The sequence below is a fragment of the Drosophila elegans genome, unplaced genomic scaffold, assembly GCF_018152505.1.
Source record: "Drosophila elegans isolate 14027-0461.03 unplaced genomic scaffold, ASM1815250v1 contig_183, whole genome shotgun sequence".
In the NCBI taxonomy this organism is placed as follows: Eukaryota; Metazoa; Arthropoda; class Insecta; order Diptera; family Drosophilidae; genus Drosophila; species Drosophila elegans.
Genome location: NW_024545550.1, coordinates 1,030,530 through 1,050,049, shown reverse-complemented (window position 1 = coordinate 1,050,049; position 19,520 = coordinate 1,030,530). Strand labels below are relative to the sequence as shown.

Genomic DNA, 19,520 nt, shown 5'->3' with positions numbered 1-19,520 from the left:
TGGTAGCGATATCTGATTGACCACTCACCTGTGTACTCGGGGAAGCAAATTGTCAGGGGACTCTTGCGGATCTTCTCCTCGAACAGATCCTTCTTGTTTAGGAATAGAATGATCGAGGTATCCGTGAACCATTTATTGTTACAGATCGAGTCAAACAGTTTCAGCGACTCTTGCATGCGGTTCTTTAATGGGAAAGAAATACATATTTCATTAAGACATGGATACAACAGGCAATTTATCACTATTTAGGATTACATTTCAAATTCAATTCTTCTTTATTTAAATTTAAAATTTAGTTCTGATTACATTTTAAAAGAATATCGAAATTAAATCCATCAAAATAGAACCAAGATTGGAAACAAATGAAAAGAAAATATTATAACATAAGCACATATTTAAAGATATTATATCAAGCTAAAATTCATAATTATTTTATTGAATAGTTGGCTTAACCCAATCCTACCGTGGTTTCATCCTCATGCAAGACCTGATCGTACTCAGACATGGCCACGCAGAAAATGATCGCTGTAACATCCTCGAAGCAGTGTATCCATTTCTTACGCTCCGAACGCTGGCCGCCCACGTCAAACAATCTAAAGATTTACAAATTAAGTCAGTTTAATGGATAACGCTTTGCAATCGCTAATTGTGACTTACTTAAAGTTGAGGTTTTTGAAGGAAAAGTGTACCTCAACGATGCCAGTGGTCTTGACGCGAGTACGCAAGATATCCTGTTCAGTTGGCTGGTAATCCTTTGCGCCTAACCGATCCAAATCATCCAGGAAACTGCAAGAAAATAGAGCAGGGAAAGAGTGTGCTTTTTTTTAGTCTAGCAACGAAAGAACTTTCATTCCCCACCACACACATCTGGCTTGACCAGACACATGTTTGCCCATCCATTCTCACCCAACCATTCTCAATTTTCCGGCCCTATCTGCCAAGACTTGAGCAAACAATTAAGGCGCAGACTAAAGCGCTGAGCAAACAATTAAAAACAAAAAAAACCTGTGCGCGTGTCGAGACCAAAGGGAAAATGGGAAATGGGAAATGGGCAAAAGCACCCACTCACACACACATTATTGGGCTATGCAAACGACTGCTTTCCCTGCAGAAACTAGCCATTGAAAATGATTTCCATTTCCATTTCCGTGACTTGTTCTGGTTCTTATTTCCGTGCATACAGGCCATGCCATATTTGTAATTAGTTTTATTTGCCGGTTATGTAACCGTCAGCCAATGGCAACCAAAAGCATCTGTCAGATACAGATACAGATACAGTTAGAGATACAGATACAGATACAGTTAGATATACAGATACAGATACAGATAAAGATACAGAGTCTGCGTGCTTGGGTGTAAGAGCGTCAACAAGTAGGTCATCAAAGAGGTGGCCAATGTGTCCAGTGGCCAGTTGGGATATGTGTGTTTTTGGGGCCGTAATTAACGTCCAGCACGCAATGCCTTTTGATAATAATAATAAAGGGCCAAAAGGCCGCAGACTTGTTGGTCAGCTAATTTTATTTGTTGGCCAGGTTCAGACAGGTCGTAAATAGTTTTTGACGCTGGCCGAGGAATCTGCGCTGGTTATCGCATCAATCTTCGGTTGACTTGCTCTTGCGCTGAAATCAGATTCATTGGCCAACTGGTTTTCGCCTAAATTACACGCACAATTGCCCAACAAGTTGGCAAAAGATAGGGCCTGGATAGGGCCTCTGGAGTTGCCCAAGGAAATTGGCCCAGTCATGGTCGCCTGGCACAACCGCAACCACCACCTTTCATGCGGAAAAGTTTGGCGGTGGGGTAAGCTGCATAATCAAAACTAATGCCCCGATATTTGTTACAATTTCTTGGACAAATGTTAATTGACCGCCTGCAATACGGATCCGATACGTTTGTCGATTGGGCAACCAGTCGCTTGGTTAGCACTTGGCCGGCGGTGATCTTATTTAACATGTCCATCATAAAAGTTTTCTTTTCTGTTTACTGATCCAAAACCGCAGCCACACATGCAGCTGCAATTTGTGAGCCCGGAATATGTGTTGCAATGTGTGGCAAGTGGCAAAGTTGTGGTTACTTCAAAGTAGATCATAAATGTTTTAATACGAATTGCGAGCGAAAGTGAGCTTAAGACAACCATATTATCATTTCTTAATTTAGAGAACAGAATTAAAGGAAGACGTTTTATATTTTGTACATTATAGAGGGAAAAACAATTCAACTAAAACTCAGAAAGATTACCAATCTGGTTATTAAATTAAATCGAGTATTGGCAATATTTTACTTAATACATTGTAATACATATTATATTGTTTTGACCAGAAAGACTTAAACTTTTCCAAGAATTTTCTTTCTGTTGCAGGTAGTATGTAAATTTATCGGTCGATATTTTTATTTTACTTTTTTTTTCTGTTAAATATGAAACTTTATAGAAAAAAAAAAATAGTTTTAACAATAGAAAAAATGCTCTACGTCATCTAGGGTGTTTGTAGCCCAACTTCATTTACCCATTTGCCATCATGCAAAATATTAATTTGCCATCTTCCCGACTATTGTTTTAGCAACTTTTATGGCCTTTTCAATTAAGCGATTTGCGTGCAATTTGGCCAAGCAAATGGGTCGTTAGTCTCAGCAGCGTTTTATAATAATTTATTTGTTTTACATAACCCCCAAGCCTTAAAGCAAAGCCCATCCGAACCTCGTCAGGCCCCTCATTAATGTCAATCAAGGGTGGGTAAACCGTTATATATAAACACAAACTTTTGCTTTTTGATTAGGATTATTAGGCACTTTCAATTTCATTTGGAAAATTACGTGCTTTATAACAGCCATAACCCACTAGTTTTCGGGCTAGAAAGAGTGATAAAGTTCGCAGCAGCAGGTAGCAAGAAATTAGCAGAAATATTATAAGTGACAAAACCAACAAAAATGCGCCAAAAGTCCACTTGGCCGATCAGCAGTTCAGCGTATAGCGTATAAGTAGACTAAGAAGCCCGGCGATCGCGTTTAGTGCGTCGCGGTTGGTCTACGAGGCAACAGCTCAAGACTCGGGAGCTCCATCAATAGCTCCATAGCGCTCGGTTCGGTTTTGGTCTTGGATTCGGTTTACCGCAAAAAAAAACAAATAAACCTACGACTGCGGCGGCTTCGCGTTGCGTGACAAAAAAAAAATACCTGGCGAATCTCCCTGCCTTTTCGAGTGCTTGTAAGCGAGTGGGAAATTGGCCAAAACAACAATAGAAATCCATATAACAAAAGGCATCCAAAGCTGTTTTTAATTGTGCACAAACGACGGCTTGAAAGTCTTTGCAAAAACCCAGAGACCACAAATAAATTCAAACTAAAATTGAATAGGCAACAAGTTGATTTAAACTCAATATCAAACCCAACCAACTGGCAGAGCAGGCCGAGAAAAACGAATCGGTAAAATAATAAAAAAAAATAAAACAAACGCTTAAGTGAGTTTTCCCGAGTGGTGTTTTCCAGCGTCAATTCGGGCGTGTCAGGTAAACTAGTTGCACTTTGAAAAGTATTCAGTCAACTTGGCTGTCAAAGAAATCAACTGTTAGCGTGAAAGGCCAATTTAATTAAATTGATTAAGTATTGGAACACAAAAAGAAAGCACGTATTTAATGGGAGTCGTGTAAAGTTGAAAAAAAGTATGAAGTATTAACAACTTAAAAGTTAAATGAAAATTACAGTTTTTTGTTATAAATTTGTATAGATTTTAATGGAATTTTTAATCTAAGTATTTGGAACCTGAACATTATATAATAAAATAACCAGAGAAGGGTTCAAAATGTTATATTAAAAAATAGATATAGACGAACAATTGCAAAGTGAAAACTAAAGTTGTTAAGGGAAAAAGCAATTAACTGCATTAGATAGACGAATGAAAATTTTGTAATCGAGTTTCCCAAGTTGCATTTTCCCAGACAAATTAGGCAAGCAGCTAAACTAGTTGCAGTGCGAAACTTGAGCAACTGGCAGCGTGAAAGTAAATTTGAATATGCTTGTTGGCCACACCTCTCGAAGGGCAAGTCAAAAACCGATGGGCCAAAGATTTGCCAAGCTGACAGAGTGACATAATCGTTCCGGATTTTTCAACCACCTTTGCTCATTTAGCAGCTGAATGCTAATAGAATTCCTTTCCATTTCGCATTCATTCGTGTGTAAAGAAAATGCGGCCCACAAATCAGACATCTGCTCCCCCGCACAGCCTCCAGTTTTGGAACAATGGCCATAAAAGTCAACGACAAGTGGCTGCTTGACATTTCTTCTACATTACTCGCAGGCGCTAGGATTATCACTCAAGTTCATTATGAACCGCTTGGGCGATAAAACCGCGCTGACGTTCTCAGATAGTTTAGTTGTTGTTGTTGTTGTTGTCGTTGTCGTTGCTACCGCTCGAGAGCTCAAGGTCGCCGCTTGTGCGACAAGGGCAAGGATAAGCCGCTTTGCTGCCATTGTGCACACAAGTGAGTGTACACAAGAAATAAAAGGCCAGAAGGAGAAATGTGGGTGGCAAGCTTGCTGGATTTGTGTGCGCAGATTTCTGTTCCATCAAATTTTCGGCATTTAAATTATATTGCCTTTTGGGGAGCAGGCGCACAAGGAGTCAGGCAGCTGTCGTACAAAAGTGCCACTGCCACAGCCGCTGCCGCTGCCACCATTGTTCGAACGGCATACGCGGCGTATGAGCAATCTTGCCTCGTTGCCAGTTTTTTCTGGCTGCGGGGAAGGAATGCTCATATTAAATGCGTGTGTGTGTTGGGAAGTTTGGTGTTTTATTTTTTGGGGTAGAAAACAGAGTTTGTATACTGCCAGTAAAAGTGGAGGAAAAATTAAAGCCATACCAAAGTCAAAAAAAAAGGTTGGCTCAATCAAGCTTTGACATTTTAACGGTTTGAGATTTAGAAAAATGTGTTTCTTGTTTGGCAAAACTTTTAAATTGTTAGCCAATTTTGAGATTATTCTGTTACTTTTAAACGATTGAGAAATGAATTAAATGTAACTATTCACTTTATTTCAAAAAGAGGTTAAAATCTTTATAACTATGATACAAGTTATAATACAAGTTATACATGTATATTTTTATATTTTTTAAAACCTAACAGGCCAAGTCATCAAATCCCGGTAACAATATAAAGTAATGTGTTTCGTAAACCAATATTCTAGAATATGTTATCCCTAATAACATTTAAAATGATTGAAAACTAACCAACTTTTGGTTTGCATGGTAAACGAAATTCTCAAAAGTTTCTTTAGAAGTTTCGCAAACAGAGAGAAAAGTTGTTTGCCCATAGCTAGAAGTTTAGAAAACCTTTATCAAATAATGTCGAATTGCTATTGCTTCCTTTCAAAGTCAAAGCAAAACAATGAGTTGGCCAGGGCCGACTTGGTCCTCAGTTGCGCTACTTCAATAACTCTTCAATTTGTGTTTTCTTTGTTTGAATTCACATTTTACGAGTGCTTGTAGCTGGGCTCAATTTAACGCTAGCTAACTCCGACTTGATTATTGGCAGCAACCATAAAATGGAACGCATCGAGTCTGCCGACAAATGGGAATCCCCCTGCCAACCGACCACCTAATGTTGCTCTAAAGTGCTCCCCCGAGATCCGAGGACAAGGGACAATCGTCGATTGTTTGCTTGGTTTTGTTTTGCAACTAACTCGAACTAAGTGCTGTCAGCGCTGAATGTTTAAATGAATATGGATATGCGAGTGTGCCATAATATTTGCTCTCCAACCGAACGCCTTTCAGCGCTAGACTCTACCAATTCTCTGGGGGAATCGCTTGAATAATAAACCCGAGTGGCCTTTATTTCTTATTGATTGATTTCCCCCGGCAAAATCGACTTGTATATGCATCAAAAGTTTTACCGCCAGGAAGAAATACTTTGAAAATAAGCATAAATACACAATTTAGTTGCCGGCAGCAGATTGTACAACTTGCTGGACTTTTTTTTTACATAATACTTTTGCCCAGCAGGACCAAGCTCAAGATGTCGGGCTTACGCAAAACCTCCATTGCGCTGATGAGACGCTCCACTTCCAGCACCACCACATTGCCGCACTTGGGTGGCGGTGGGGCGGTGTCGCCACCCAGCAGCGGAGTGGGCGTGGCGACGGAAATTGAAAAATCAATTGCAATGCACCGACTGCGGACAGGCGAGTCGGCAAATCTCAAGAAATTAAATGTCAGGTTAGTAATTTTCTCACGCCAATACATTGAAATTCTATACAGGAAGAAAAAACCAATCTAATTTGGTCATTAATAAAGTTCTGCTAATAATTAATATTAATATATAATTAATAGATTAACTTTAATACTTTATTCTTCTTATTTTAAAACCAAATTTCAATTTGAATTTGAACATATACTCATTTTACATATAAAATAAATAATATTATAAGACTTTCATTAAACGTTTAGCTACATTTTTGCTCATTAAGTTCAGATCTTAAAAATAAGAATACAATTTTGACTGCTCAAACTTTATATTGTTATTAATATAAAAAAATTAAAGTAAAAAAGTTGTGAAACTAAAAAACTTAACTTAATAAAATGTCATCAATTTCAGTAGAAGCTCTTACAAAAGTATGAACAAAATAATGAAAATAAATATGATTCTTTTCTTGTTTCCCTTTTACTACGTTCAATTAATTCTAATTGACAGCCAACAAGCCGTGGCAGCAGCAGCAACCATTACTATGGCAAAAACAACCGCTCTACCGGCAGAAGGCACGACTTCTTCGGTAGCTGCAGTGCGTCCTTACTCGGAAGTGCCGGGCCCATATCCCTTGCCACTGATTGGCAACTCTTGGCGGTTTGCTCCCCTAATTGGTAAGTACTCGCCTTGCTTTCGGGAAATTCCGACAGGGAGGGCTAATAAACGGGTTGTCACCGGCAGGAACATACAAAATAAGTGACTTGGACAAGGTCATGAATGAGCTGCATGTGAACTATGGGAAGATGGCCAAAGTGGGTGGTCTGATTGGCCATCCGGATCTGCTGTTCGTCTTCGATGGCGACGAGATTCGCAACATATTCAAGAAGGAGGAGGCAATGCCACACCGGTGAGTGATAAATCAATTTTTGCCATCCTTCGATGATATAGTGCGAAATTGCGTATACGACTCATGTGACCTGTCTGCTCGGTATGATTGATTGTCTTTGGCATGTTTTATAATCGTAAGAAAAGAGGAGTTAGGACTGATTTATACAAACTGAAATCTTGATACAAATATATAATCGAACTAAGATTATATCGGAAGAGAAAAACACACGTACTGAAGTATTAAAAAAAAAACATGACATAAACTATAAACTATGGTATATTCCCCCCTTTTAAAGGTTTAATCAAGTTTATTAAATATATTATTAACCCAAGATTATAGTTATGTTCTGCATGGCTGCACTTGGTCTGAACTACCAGTAATCCCCACATATGTGCACAAGCCCACGCTCATATAGTATATATATGTAGTATGTATATCCGCAGCAAGTCAGTTATGCATGGGCGATTTTAGCCCTACCTCCCTCTTTTTAGCCCCACTGCAAATGCAGTTCATTTTTATTTATGCGCATATTGAATGAATGCAGCCTGTAATTAAATTATTAACTAACGAAGGAGGAAAATGGCGATTGCACCGGGGATGCGGATTAAACAGAATGCGTGAAAATATTGTGACAGATTGGAATCGGTGTTGCAGATTTTCAAAATAGAGTTGTTACGAAATTTATTCAAGCGTGGGAGGTGCAAATTCCATTACCTTTGTTTGCCAGGCAAACTAAATATGCATAACAAACAGTCTTCTTTTAAATGTTTAATAAATGTAGCTAGAGAAATATTACTTTTAAATAAAAAATATAAAATCAATTTAATTTAATTTAAATCAAAATGGTGTTTAAGGCATAAACATTTTATTTCCATTGTGAGTTCTTTTACCAATGAACGTTAAGAAAACATAAGAATTAAATAATTTATAAAATAAATGTTTATACCGAAAAATATGTCATAAAGATTAAAGTTTTTTGCGCATGATAAAAATAACCTATTAAATTGAATTTAGCTGAAACTTTCACTTCTCATTTGCCTAACCGATCCGTAGGCCTAGCAACATGAGATCCAACCGAAATAAAACCAGACAAAACAAACTATTCACAAAGTCCGACAAGCGTTTTTTTTTTTTTTGCATCATAGAAATAAATAAAAATGACCGAAATGATGAAGGAAAAAAAAAACAAACAAAACGAAAGTCACACAGATCGCTAACATGTCCATAACTTTTATAAGCTTTCTTTTCTCCGCCTTTCGCTATCATTCGGACTTATCTGCGGCATAGCCGTGGCCATGAACCAAATTTAACAAGTTACGTTTTTGTATCCAATAGTTTAGTTTATGTAGTTTATAGACAACAACACGGATCGATAGCGAATCGCAGACGCCGCAAAAGCCAAACACTCTATTGTTTGCGAATGGCGAGCACATTTAGCAAGTCATCATTAAAATGACTGAAAAGAATCGCTAATAGATTGGATATGAGACAACATTAACGTAATGTTGGCTCGTTGGTCGGCAGACAGATTGATGAATGAAACATCTGCCATCGCAGAAGTGTGAAGCTAACTACTGCTCACAATCTGAATGACTGACTGACTGACTGACCAACTGCCCAACTGATTGATGAACATATTTGGCCAAGAGATATGTACAAAATACATGTGCCCGAGGCGTCGGCTTTGTTGACTTTTTACGAGGCCCATAAAATTCGGAGAGAAATGCCGATTCGTGTGTGGGAATATCTAACTCGGAAAAGGTATGCGAGCGATTTCAGACTAGAGTTTGGATCGTGACTATCTTGGGGTCAACTTGAAAAGCTTTAGTTACGGAATTGTCCACAGAGAGTTTCTTGGGCTTCCCGGTCAAGTGTTTAGTATTCCGAAGACGTCACTCTTGATTTAGTGTGAAATTTTTAAATAAACAAAACACACATATATTTAGGCCTATACAAATGTGTGATTTTTATACATTTTATGCCCTTTCTCTATCACGCAACATTTAAAATCCCTTTTTTTTAAATCTTACATGTAAGCAAATTATAAATTTTACAATTTCTTATACATTTTTATATTTAAACAAAACTATGTACATCGAAATGTATCTTCTTGTGTTTAACTGCCATGAGTTCATTCATTTTTGCCTATTTTTAAACTATTACGTTCTTGCCAACTTGCTGCTAGTACACAAATTTACATAATTCGATGCAAAATATACTTATTTTATAGACATTCAGGAGGTTGAGTTTTCTTGACGTTTTACAATAGACAAATTTACATATTTACACTTAAATCTCGCATTTAATTGAGCGCTTTGTTGCCTAGGACAACCCAATGTCAGTGAGAAGCGAGCGACAACACAACAGTCAAGTCAAACGCGCCAAATGGCTGGCTAAGTTGTTGGCCAGGGTGGTGCATAAAACAAAAGCCAATAAATACGCTTCTCTTATTTGTTCTGTGACATGCGAGTAGACAAATATAATGCAAATAGGAGTTGCTATATATGTATGTACATACATCAAGGGGTATAGAAATAGGGAGAAGGATAGAAACCGCTTCATTCTGTGTGGGCTTTGGTAGGAATTTGTGTTTGATGTTGTCGTCGCCGGTCTGTCTGCACGCAAGGGCAAGCGACCTCAAAAGGGGCGGTGTGGTGGCTTACGGGGGCGGGGTTCTAGCTATTCCATACACTGACAAGCTCACATGCATAATGGCAAAAAAAATATTAACAAAAATTGCTCATTATTACGAGGTTTCTAGGGATGAAATTTCTTCGTCTGAGCCTCAGATTAAGGAACAATAAAAATCTTCAACAAAAAGAAAAATATATATTTTACACAACTTTTTTTTTCTCAATAGGTGTGCAATTCTATAGAAAAATCAAGTTTGTTCAAAATTGAAGCAACATTTTTTATTCAATATCAATTACAATGAAAAATATAAAGTAACTAAATAAATATTAAATATTTATAGTAATATTTAAATACTTATTACTTTATTACGTGAGATCTTCAACCAATTTAATTTATTGTAATAATATTTATATTTAACTTAAAGCATTGCCTTTAAGTGCTTACAAAACAGTGTTAATGTATTTAGTTTAGTAATTTAAGTATGTAATTTTTTTCTGTGCACCCTTTTAACATTTTTTTAAAACCTATTTTTTATTTGCTGCTAAACTCAGACCGTCGATGCCCTCACTGCGCCATTACAAGGGCGACCTGCGACGCGATTTCTTTGGCGATGTGGCCGGCCTAATTGGCGTGTAAGTAATGTGCTTATATAACGGATATTATGGCGGGCATTCGGAGTGCACATCCACCCTCTTTTCAAACTTTTCCAGACACGGACCCAAGTGGGAGGCCTTCAGGCAGGAGGTGCAGCACATTCTGCTGCAACCGCAGACGGCCAAGAAGTATATTCCGCCGCTAAACGACATTGCCAGCGAGTTTATGGGCCGGTAAGTCTGAGCCTAAGCATCCGCGCTGCCAAACTGTTATGCAATCTAAATATACTCTATATTCAACTGCAGCATTGAGCTGATGCGCGACGAAAAGGACGAGCTGCCAGCCAATTTCCTCCACGAACTCTACAAATGGGCCTTGGAATGTAAGTTGTTGCAATTTCATTTTACTTATCCGATTATGACACTTTGCTGGCAATATTTATTGAAATATTGCAATGGTAATTAGGGTATAATGACTTCAGGACACTTTGGACAAGCAAGGACTTGGATTTTATATCCTTTTGACAGTTAAAAACTAATTAAAGAAATTGGTATATGCCCTTGCACGTCAAGGTTTTAAATTTATTATTATGTAAAATACAAAAATGTGTGTTCAAATAATAATCATGTTTAAACCAATTCTCTGGATATTTAAACTTTGTTTAACATACAATGTGAGTACGTTTAGTTTGAACATAAAGGAATTATAATGTTTGTAAATTCAATCTCAGCTTTGTAGTCAAAGTTTGTCAACTTTTAATTGGACATTTTAGCTGACGACATACGTAGTTTTTACGGTAGAGAACAAATTTAGTTTTGTAATTATTTAAAACTTGTTGGTTCCACGTCCGCTTTGTTGAACAAGTAGCCAACTATTTTAATTATATTTCAAGGTACTTATATCCTTTAACCATTTTCAGCTGTGGGTCGCGTTTCCCTAGATACAAGGTTGGGCTGTTTGTCGCCTGAAGGCAGTGAAGAGGCCCAACAGATCATCGAGGCTATCAACACATTTTTCTGGGCTGTCCCAGAATTGGAGCTACGAATGCCCCTGTGGCGAGTATATCCCACCAAGGCATACCGCAGCTTCGTCAAGGCTTTGGATCAGTTCACAGCGTAAGTTAGTTAATAATTACATTTAGAATTCATCAATTAAGCTATTAAAACATTATTTTATACCTAGAATTTGCATGAAAAACATTGGCAAGACCATGGACAAGGCTGATGCCGATGAGGCTAGGGGTTTGCCCAAATCGGAGGCGGATATCTCAATTGTGGAACGAATAGTGCGAAAGACGGGCAATCGAAAATTGGCTGCCATTTTGGCTTTGGATTTATTCCTAGTGGGAGTCGATACGGTAAGCTCAAAGGCGAACTCATTATTTTTATAATTAATAAATATATATTTACATTATCTTGCAGACCTCTGTGGCCGCCTCGTCCACAATTTATCAGCTGGCCAAAAACCCAGACAAACAGCAGCGACTCTTCGATGAGCTACAAAAGGTGTTTCCCCATCGCGATGCAGATATCAACCAGAATGTCCTGGAGCAGATGCCCTACCTGCGTGCCTGTGTGAAGGAGACTCTACGGTAAGAGGGCACTCTCTTTGATTGGTTCAAGGCCACCTTTTTAAGGGATAACCTTTTTGCCCATGTAGTATGCGACCCGTGGTAATTGCCAATGGCCGAAGTCTTCAGTCGGATGCTGTCATCAATGGTTACCATGTTCCCAAGGGCGTAAGTTTCCCTTCAAGAGTGACCATTTGGACAGCCACTTCAATCTCATTCCTCTCATTTTTTTTGCAGACGCACGTTATCTTCCCCCATTTGGTTGTTTCAAACGATCCCGCATATTTCCCCGAGCCCAAGCGCTTTTTACCGGAGCGCTGGCTCAAACAGTCAGCGGCAGATGCAGGTAATTTGGTCACTAAAAAATGTGCTTTAAGCAAGAAAGAACGCTTTGGTCGACTACTCAGCAACTATAAAATGTCAGGCACTTCGTTCGTTAAAAGCATTACGTACTTTTTGTGGGTACACCATTTTTTAAGCCCAAATATAGTAAATTACACCCAAAAGAAAAACTTAAAGTTGAGATTTAATAAGTCTGTCTTGAAAATAAACTATTAGATGTTAATACCAAATAATATAAGTCCTATACTTTTTAGTTTCATTTCTATAAGTTTAATGCCCTTTTTTTAAGACACAAATTTTTTGTTTTTATATCTTCGAGGTATTGATACTCATCTTGTTAAACATTTGTCATGCCCAATAATTTAAAATTCAATAGTTTAGTTTTATTGAAAATTTTTCTGTGTGTCTCTCCTCTAAACCAAGAAAAACAAATAGAAGTTCCATTTTTAAAACAAATAATTTCCCCAACTACTTGAAAGGAAACCCATATTTCCAGTGTTCTAACGAAATTGCCTTCATTTGCAGCTGGTTGCCCCCATGCTAGCCAGAAAATTCACCCGTTTGTGAGTTTGCCCTTTGGCTTTGGACGTCGCATGTGCGTAGGTCGTCGTTTTGCCGAAATCGAGTTGCACACGCTGCTGGCCAAGGTGGGTTTTATTTTTGGTTATTCCCCTTGCTATCCCCTGTAATTTACCATATTTAATTCTCGGAACAGATCTTCCGCAAATACAAGGTCTCGTACAATTCCGGGGAGTTTGTGTACCGTGTGAACTCCACGTACATCCCGCAGTCTCCTCTAAATTTTAAGCTAACGCTGAGGGACGAGTGAGTGAGTGGACACTCACCAAAGGGAACTGGAGGCCCTGAGAGCTCTACATTGAGCTCGGCCCCACAGCCTCACAGATGCAGTGACACACGGCGGATGTGTGATATTTATAGTCAGAGCCCAGCTGCTTCTGCTGCTGCGATGTTTCTTTTTAATTAAGCAAATGTACATACAACACAAAGTCCCGACAAATTCAGCACATCCCATAGCCACGAGCGTATTTATGTGGGTGCGTGTAACTGAATAAACGTTGTGTATTTATGTGGATACATGTGTATATAGAACCCATTATAATCCCCCCCATATTTAGTTGTAGTTTTTTTCTCGAAGAATAATTGTACCTAATAAAGCGTCGAAAAGTATGCAATAAAAATGGTGTTTCTGTTTGTTTTTCTTGTCTGGCATTATCATTAATCAAAGGGCGACTGGGCTTAGGACAAAATGTGATGGCTAAGGTCAAGCAAACGCCAATCTATGCTCATGATTAATTGGTTTTTATTAAGTGTATCATTAGTTTTGCTGGTGTAATGGTTTGGTGTGTGGTCAATCTTGAAAGTAATTCTATTTCGGTCTTAACTTTAAAGAAATTTCTTAAAGTCGTGCGTCTTAATTCTGACTAAAAGCGTGTATCAAAGGGAGTTTAAAATTTCCCTCAAAGCTGCACAAACAATTTTTATTTTTAGAATGTAGAAAAGAAAAATCCAGTCATATTAAATTACAAGTTCAATTTAAAGAGCAATACATCACGTATTCAAAAGTCATAATGATGTAGCTTAAAATACATTTATAGGAAAGGTCAATCGTGACGTAGCAAAGTTTAATTTAGCCAGGAAAGTTAAAGAGTATTGAAATGCGCTGTCCTAAACATTTATGAAAGAGCTAAAGCTTTTCCCTGACTTCAGGAATTATCACAATGATATTTAGTTGTATTTATTCTGATTTTAATGTTAATTTGTACTTGCTAAAATTTTCTATTAATTCAATTTTCACTTTAGTTGCCAGTTTGCTCAACGCTTTTAAATAAACCAATTAAAATAACATCCATTGGTTTGTTCTTTGCCGCCTACGTGTTATCCAACTGATTAAAAATACACCATTTAAAATAATATGCTCCACCATCTGCCCGTTTCACTTCACACCCCATTTTGCGTGGCTAAATATTTGTGTATAAAAATTGGTTGTACTCACTATTTAGCGGAATCGTTCAGTTGGTATTCGTTGCTGCGCGAGAAGCACTCCTGGACGCCGGCATCCTGCCAGAGGCGTTTCATGGCGGCCAGCAGCTCCTCCGAGAAGGGTTCGGTGTCGTGCATCCGCTGGCACACATCAAATACCATCTTGGCATCGCTCTGGAAAAGGAAAAACCAAGCTTAGTGGATGTGAACGGACTGAATGGGGACTCATTGGGGGGCTTACCTCCCGCTCGTTATTGCTGTACTGAATACTTAGGTTTGGCATCGCGCGCAATATTGCAACTAATGATTGTATTGTGTTGCTGTAGACAACCGGTCGATATTGTTTAAAGTCCTCCGCAGTGAAGCCGCTCTCGTGAATGATTTTCATCTGTTTGACTATTGTGCTCTTGCCCGATTCACCGGCACCTAGAAATAGAAAAAAAAAATAGTAAAGAGTGGATGGCAAAAGTTAGTGGTGCGTGGAGATACGAGTATCGGGGGGGTTTTATGCGTCTGGTTATGCGGTTATCGGCGCCGACAAAAGATCTTAGAGGGTTGCAAATATTTATGCTGCGTTTAGTTCTCGAGCACTAAATGTCTGTGCTTTGTATTCCTCAAGTAGGGCTTAATGGCCTCTGAGCACACACCCACCCACCCACATCGTGATTATCATCATCGTCCGTCGTCAATGTATCATCTCGAGATGCCGTCGGCCAAAAGAAATGAGAAAAACGCAAAGAGGGGGCAACCATAAATGGCAAACAAAGGATTAATTGTTTGGCCCTGGTCATCTGGCGACCATATAGACTCCTTTTCCTCGTCTACGTTTTATTTTTATTCGTTTTTTGTTGCTTTGAAGGATTTGCAAGCTGCAACTTTAGCAGAATTTTCATCCAATTGAATGCAATTTGTTAATTGAGTGACTACTGAAGGGGGTTTTGTGATAAACGAGATAATCGAGATAGCTAAGAGCTCGGCTGGAAAATTGCTTAGCTAAGCTGTCCTTGGGAAAATGGCATAATTTGATAAATGGTAATTGCATTCGGTTCATTTTAATCAACTTTAAAAAGCTTTAAATGACCGCTATTTGTTGGTTTTAATATTAGTATACAATCTATATGGCTTTTTTTTATTTCACATTTTCTGATAGTCTATAAGTTAAATGTTCATTTTGCGTCGTTGCAATAAATTTAATTAAATTGAATCAAGCTTAGCTGTATGGAATAACCTAGTTTATCTTTTTTAACTACATCTAATTAGTTGTAATAAACATATCTTCAAATATTTTATTATGGTTATTTTATATCAACAAAAATAATTTATACATTCTCATACTCTTATATAAACCAACTTTTTATTTCCGAATTTAACCAATTACATTTCCTGATTCTTTTTTAATAAAACCATTCAACAAAATAATGAGTTCATTGTCCACCACTTGAAAACGTCCACACATCTTTACAAAATTATAAAATATTCTTTGGAAAAAATGCACCCAAAAAAAAAACTAAAGCAAAGAATATGTTTAGATTTCAAAAACTCAAGAGCAGCGAACAGGGAAATATCCCTGGGTTGTTTATAGAGGCAATCGGGGGACTGAGTAGGCACCTGAGATTAATGTTTTGTTTGTGTGGAAATCGAAGGCAAAGTGCTTAAATTTAATGCCTCCGTCGATTGCAGGAAAACAAAAGATTCGGCAACAGAAAGAGATAGAGCGAACTTACGTGTTGCTTTGATTATTATTATGAATTCTTGGATGCGCACGGCAAGGCAGAAAAAAAAAGGAAACAAATTTTTTAAATAAACAATTCCAGTACACACGCAGTGGGTGTTGCCTGAAAATGAACATTTTTACTCTGAAACGCACGCAAAACTGTCAGAAATTGAAATCTTCTCCCCCTGCCAAACATTTTCGGCTGAGTCCGAGCCAAAGAGGAAATTAAATGAAATACACGAAATGTAAACAGCAAAGTGGGGCGGCAGGTTCAATATGCAGCCGGAGATGAGAAGTACTGAAAAGTATATGAAAATATGGAAATTACTCATTCGCCCAGACGAGCGAACAAATAAAATGCAATTTTCCTACATATTCCGCCTTGGTTAAGAGCCCAAATTTGGTCAATTTGTACGGAAAACTCGCAAAGGTTATTTATGCCGATGCATCGACTATTTTTCATTTGGTAATGCCTCCCAGCGGACATGTTTATTATGACCGCTTATCACAATTCGGAATCCAATTGCAATTACAATCAGCTGCCATATATTATTGTACATATGCGCACACTATTTGCGCGACTTTTGCACACATACACACACACACACACATAAACCCTCCAAGCGATTCACCCGCAACCAACTGACCTTGAACTTTTTGTCTGATACATAAAAAATATTGTTGTGATTATTAAATTTATGGCAATTCACAGTCGCACTAAGAGGGAACTGTGCCAAGACGAGAGAGCACAACAACAAAGTTGATATTATTAAACAGCCAAGATCTGTAAGAATTATCTTTAGGGCAGCATACATAATTACAGATAAGGATTTTGATATTTATTTGTTCGAACCAATTTGGCTGGTCTTTTAAAAATATAAATAAACTAAAAGTAAAGCCCGATGGTTTTGAAATTCTGATTCTGCGAAAGACTTTCTATAACGTTATCAATGTATTAAATAACGGATTATAGGCACAATAGTTTAACAAAGTTAAACTAGGCAAAATAATTTTCTCAGTTTATCAATAAATTTTAAATTAAGTTGAAAAAGAACCTTTAAGTGTCATGCTCGGATATATAAATTTCCAGAAGCGACCACAAATAGCATTGGTCAAAGGCCAAGGCTGCATCTGACGGAAAATAAAACCGAAGCTTGGTTTAAGGACATCTTGGCTTTAATGAGCAGCCAGGGCAGCCGCTAAGTATGCTACACTAATTTTAGCCCAGCCGTAAATTAAATATGCATGTTGCCTGTTCATTTCGCGTGTTGCCTGGTTTGCCTTGTTGGGAAGTGCGAAAACTCACCGAGCAGCAGGAGTTTGATGTCCTTTGCCGCCTGTATGCCATCCTCCTTGAGATTGCGCTCGATAAGGCGACTCCTGGCGGCTGCGGCTCGCTCCTCGGCAGACTGTGCGCAGCCCATGGTGCGTATTGCCTCGACGCAAAACGTTTTGAAGGTCGTTTGGTATCGGCCAACTCAATGGCCGACTACGTTGCCAGCGAAGAAAACCAGGTGAGCAATGTGCGGGGATAAACAATTCGGAGGGTTCAACTAACTCTGTTATCCGAGGGATTGGATTTTGTCACTTTACTCAAGTTTTCAGTTTGCTTTTAGCTTGTCTATTGGTTTTGTTGCACTTCTTTTCACTTTTTTTTTGCTTTTCCTTTCTAGGGTTTTTCTTATAATACTCTCAAAATAAGTTTGTTTACCACTGCAAAATAGTATGCTATTATGTCACCCAACAACTCAGTTTGTTTTTATCTGCGCATTTTGTTTTGATCCGCACTGCGAATCCTCAAGGATACGCGTTTTGACCGCTAACGGTAGAGTCCAATTGTAAACTGAAAAAATTCGCGTGTCCAAGAGCAAGGAAATTTGTTACTCGCTGGAAATTGCGGGAAATTTTGTTGTCTTTGGCTAGGAAAACTAGAGACTAGGAAAGAGAGGGAGAGAGTGAGTAGCGAGTGGAAAAGCTCTAGGCGAGGGCTTTCTGAGCCAAGTAATTAAGGAGCGTGTTTTTCATTAACCAAAATTCGAAATGCCTACAAATATGGCAAAAAAATCAATACCTTAAGACAACAACTTTTGTTTCTCTTTGCGATAAAGTCAGCAATGAAATGTTTATATTTGTTGTTTAATAATAGCTTTTTATGATTATATTTATCATTAATAGCTATATTGTTGGAAACTTCTCCACTTTTTAAACAATTTTCATTCACGCGCTGTCTTACAAGTGGCCATAAACAAGAGAGAGGGAGTGAGAGAACTGGAAAATGGGCACATGCTGACGCAAGGAGGCGAATTTTTGTTGATTCAGCCAAATAAGAAAAGCACAACCAAAACTTTTCTTTTGTACACTTGGCAGCTATTTGTTTTTGTATTCCAGCAGGCTAAATGATTCATGCGTTGCCCAAAAAAGAGGAAAGGGATGAACCACTTTTGCAAAGTCACTAATTTAAGCGCCAAACTGAATTGTTCACAACATTTTAATTTACACACATAATTATTGGATATTATAATACAATTAACACGTTTTTTAACGTTTTTGTTGGTTTAGGAACTCCAATTTAACGGTTTTATAGCTCCCTTTCGTGCGAGTTTTCTGGAGAGCTGGCGGAATTCAACTGAACTAACGGAACTGTGTGCCTGGATGTGCTGGAAGAAATCCCTCTCTTGTGTGGTGCCGCCCAAAGAGGCGAGCTTTCTCAGTACACATAGTGAAAGCTTCCAGAGAGAGAGGAGTAGAGGGCGTCTGCGCTTGCTTTACTGGAAACCCCAGAGAGGCAAGAGCGAAACGAGCGAGTCTGCGCAGAACAGCGAGTGGCCACACGACAAGGACAACCCCCAAATCAACGAGTGCGCCCACGCGAGTTTCCTTTTTTTTTTTTTTTTTTTTGAGAAACTTAAAGTGGCTTTGCAGTTTAAATGGAGAATGCTACCCTCCTCGCACACAATTAAGTCGACGGCTTTAGAACTTTGCCACGTTTATGGGCCAAGCCAAAGCACATTAGCACAAAACAGTTGGCCAGCAGCAGCAGGATTCTGTGTTCTCCTCCTTCTCCGCCCACGCCAACATAGCGGTAGAGCGGAAAATCGGGGGAAATATCCATTAGATAAAACAATCGCATTGATTCGATTGATGGGATTCTGTCGCTGGAACTTTGATTGAATGGTTCAATGGCTCACTACCTGCAACTGCAAATCGAGCTTGGCGAACGAGCAGATTGATTATGAGTAAATCAATTAACGGTGCCATAAAAAAAGGCATTGCGGCCCAATTAGAGAACCGACATAGCCATCAAACTGGCAAATCGTCGGCAATTAGTTATGCTTAATTGTACAGCACAGCTCGGCTGACGTTAATTCAATGCCCGTACCTATGGATTATACGCCTAAGGTAGAAAACTTCTTGGCATTTAAAAGTGAGCCCATTCTGAGAAAAAAACTTAGTTTAAAAAAGTATTAGGGAAAAAAATATGATCTCTGAAACATTTTTTACTTTATTTTGACTAACTTACATTACTTTAAAAACGCTCAAATCGTTAAGAGATCTGTTTTAGGGAACGATTTTTTAACGTATGACCTAAAAACAACAAAGAGCCTA

At 38.4% G+C, this 19,520-nt stretch overlaps 2 protein-coding genes across 8 annotated transcripts in view; one reads left to right on the top strand and one right to left on the bottom strand.

Moving 5' to 3' along the window:
* Window positions 1-19,520, bottom strand: part of LOC108149746 (G protein alpha o subunit) — a 29,044-nt gene that overhangs the window by 2,625 nt on the left and 6,899 nt on the right. The window contains exons 1-7 of one of the 4 annotated variants that reach the window (XM_041707258.1): window positions 18,416-18,548; window positions 17,221-17,627; window positions 14,442-14,626; window positions 14,214-14,374; window positions 658-786; window positions 464-593; window positions 29-182 (exon numbers count right to left, since the gene is read on the bottom strand). In XM_041707258.1, coding sequence (XP_041563192.1) covers window positions 29-182; window positions 464-593; window positions 658-786; window positions 14,214-14,374; window positions 14,442-14,626; window positions 17,221-17,338 — 877 coding nt within the window. In that variant the 5' untranslated portion in view covers window positions 17,339-17,627; window positions 18,416-18,548. Of the gene's footprint in view, window positions 1-28; window positions 183-463; window positions 594-657; window positions 787-14,213; window positions 14,375-14,441; window positions 14,627-17,220; window positions 17,628-18,415; window positions 18,549-19,520 lie in introns of those variants that run through there. The other 3 variants (XM_017277535.2, XM_017277534.2, XM_017277536.2) reach the window with 3 other exon arrangements.
* LOC108149745 (probable cytochrome P450 49a1) lies at window positions 2,994-13,446 on the top strand. Of its 4 annotated transcripts, none has more exons than XM_017277533.2 (14): window positions 2,994-3,202; window positions 5,990-6,202; window positions 6,678-6,844; window positions 6,912-7,077; window positions 10,245-10,325; window positions 10,404-10,520; window positions 10,593-10,669; window positions 11,207-11,402; window positions 11,470-11,644; window positions 11,709-11,878; window positions 11,947-12,025; window positions 12,095-12,203; window positions 12,725-12,846; window positions 12,915-13,446. In XM_017277533.2, exons 2-14 carry the CDS (start codon window positions 6,003-6,005, stop codon window positions 13,026-13,028), a joined length of 1,773 nt encoding a protein of 590 aa, XP_017133022.1. In that variant the 5' UTR covers window positions 2,994-3,202; window positions 5,990-6,002; the 3' UTR covers window positions 13,029-13,446. The 4 variants fall into 4 exon arrangements, with proteins under 4 accessions (XP_017133022.1, XP_017133021.1, XP_017133020.1 ...); XM_017277532.2 differs by having other exon boundaries at window positions 2,994-3,420; XM_017277531.2 differs by having other exon boundaries at window positions 2,994-3,503; window positions 5,987-6,202.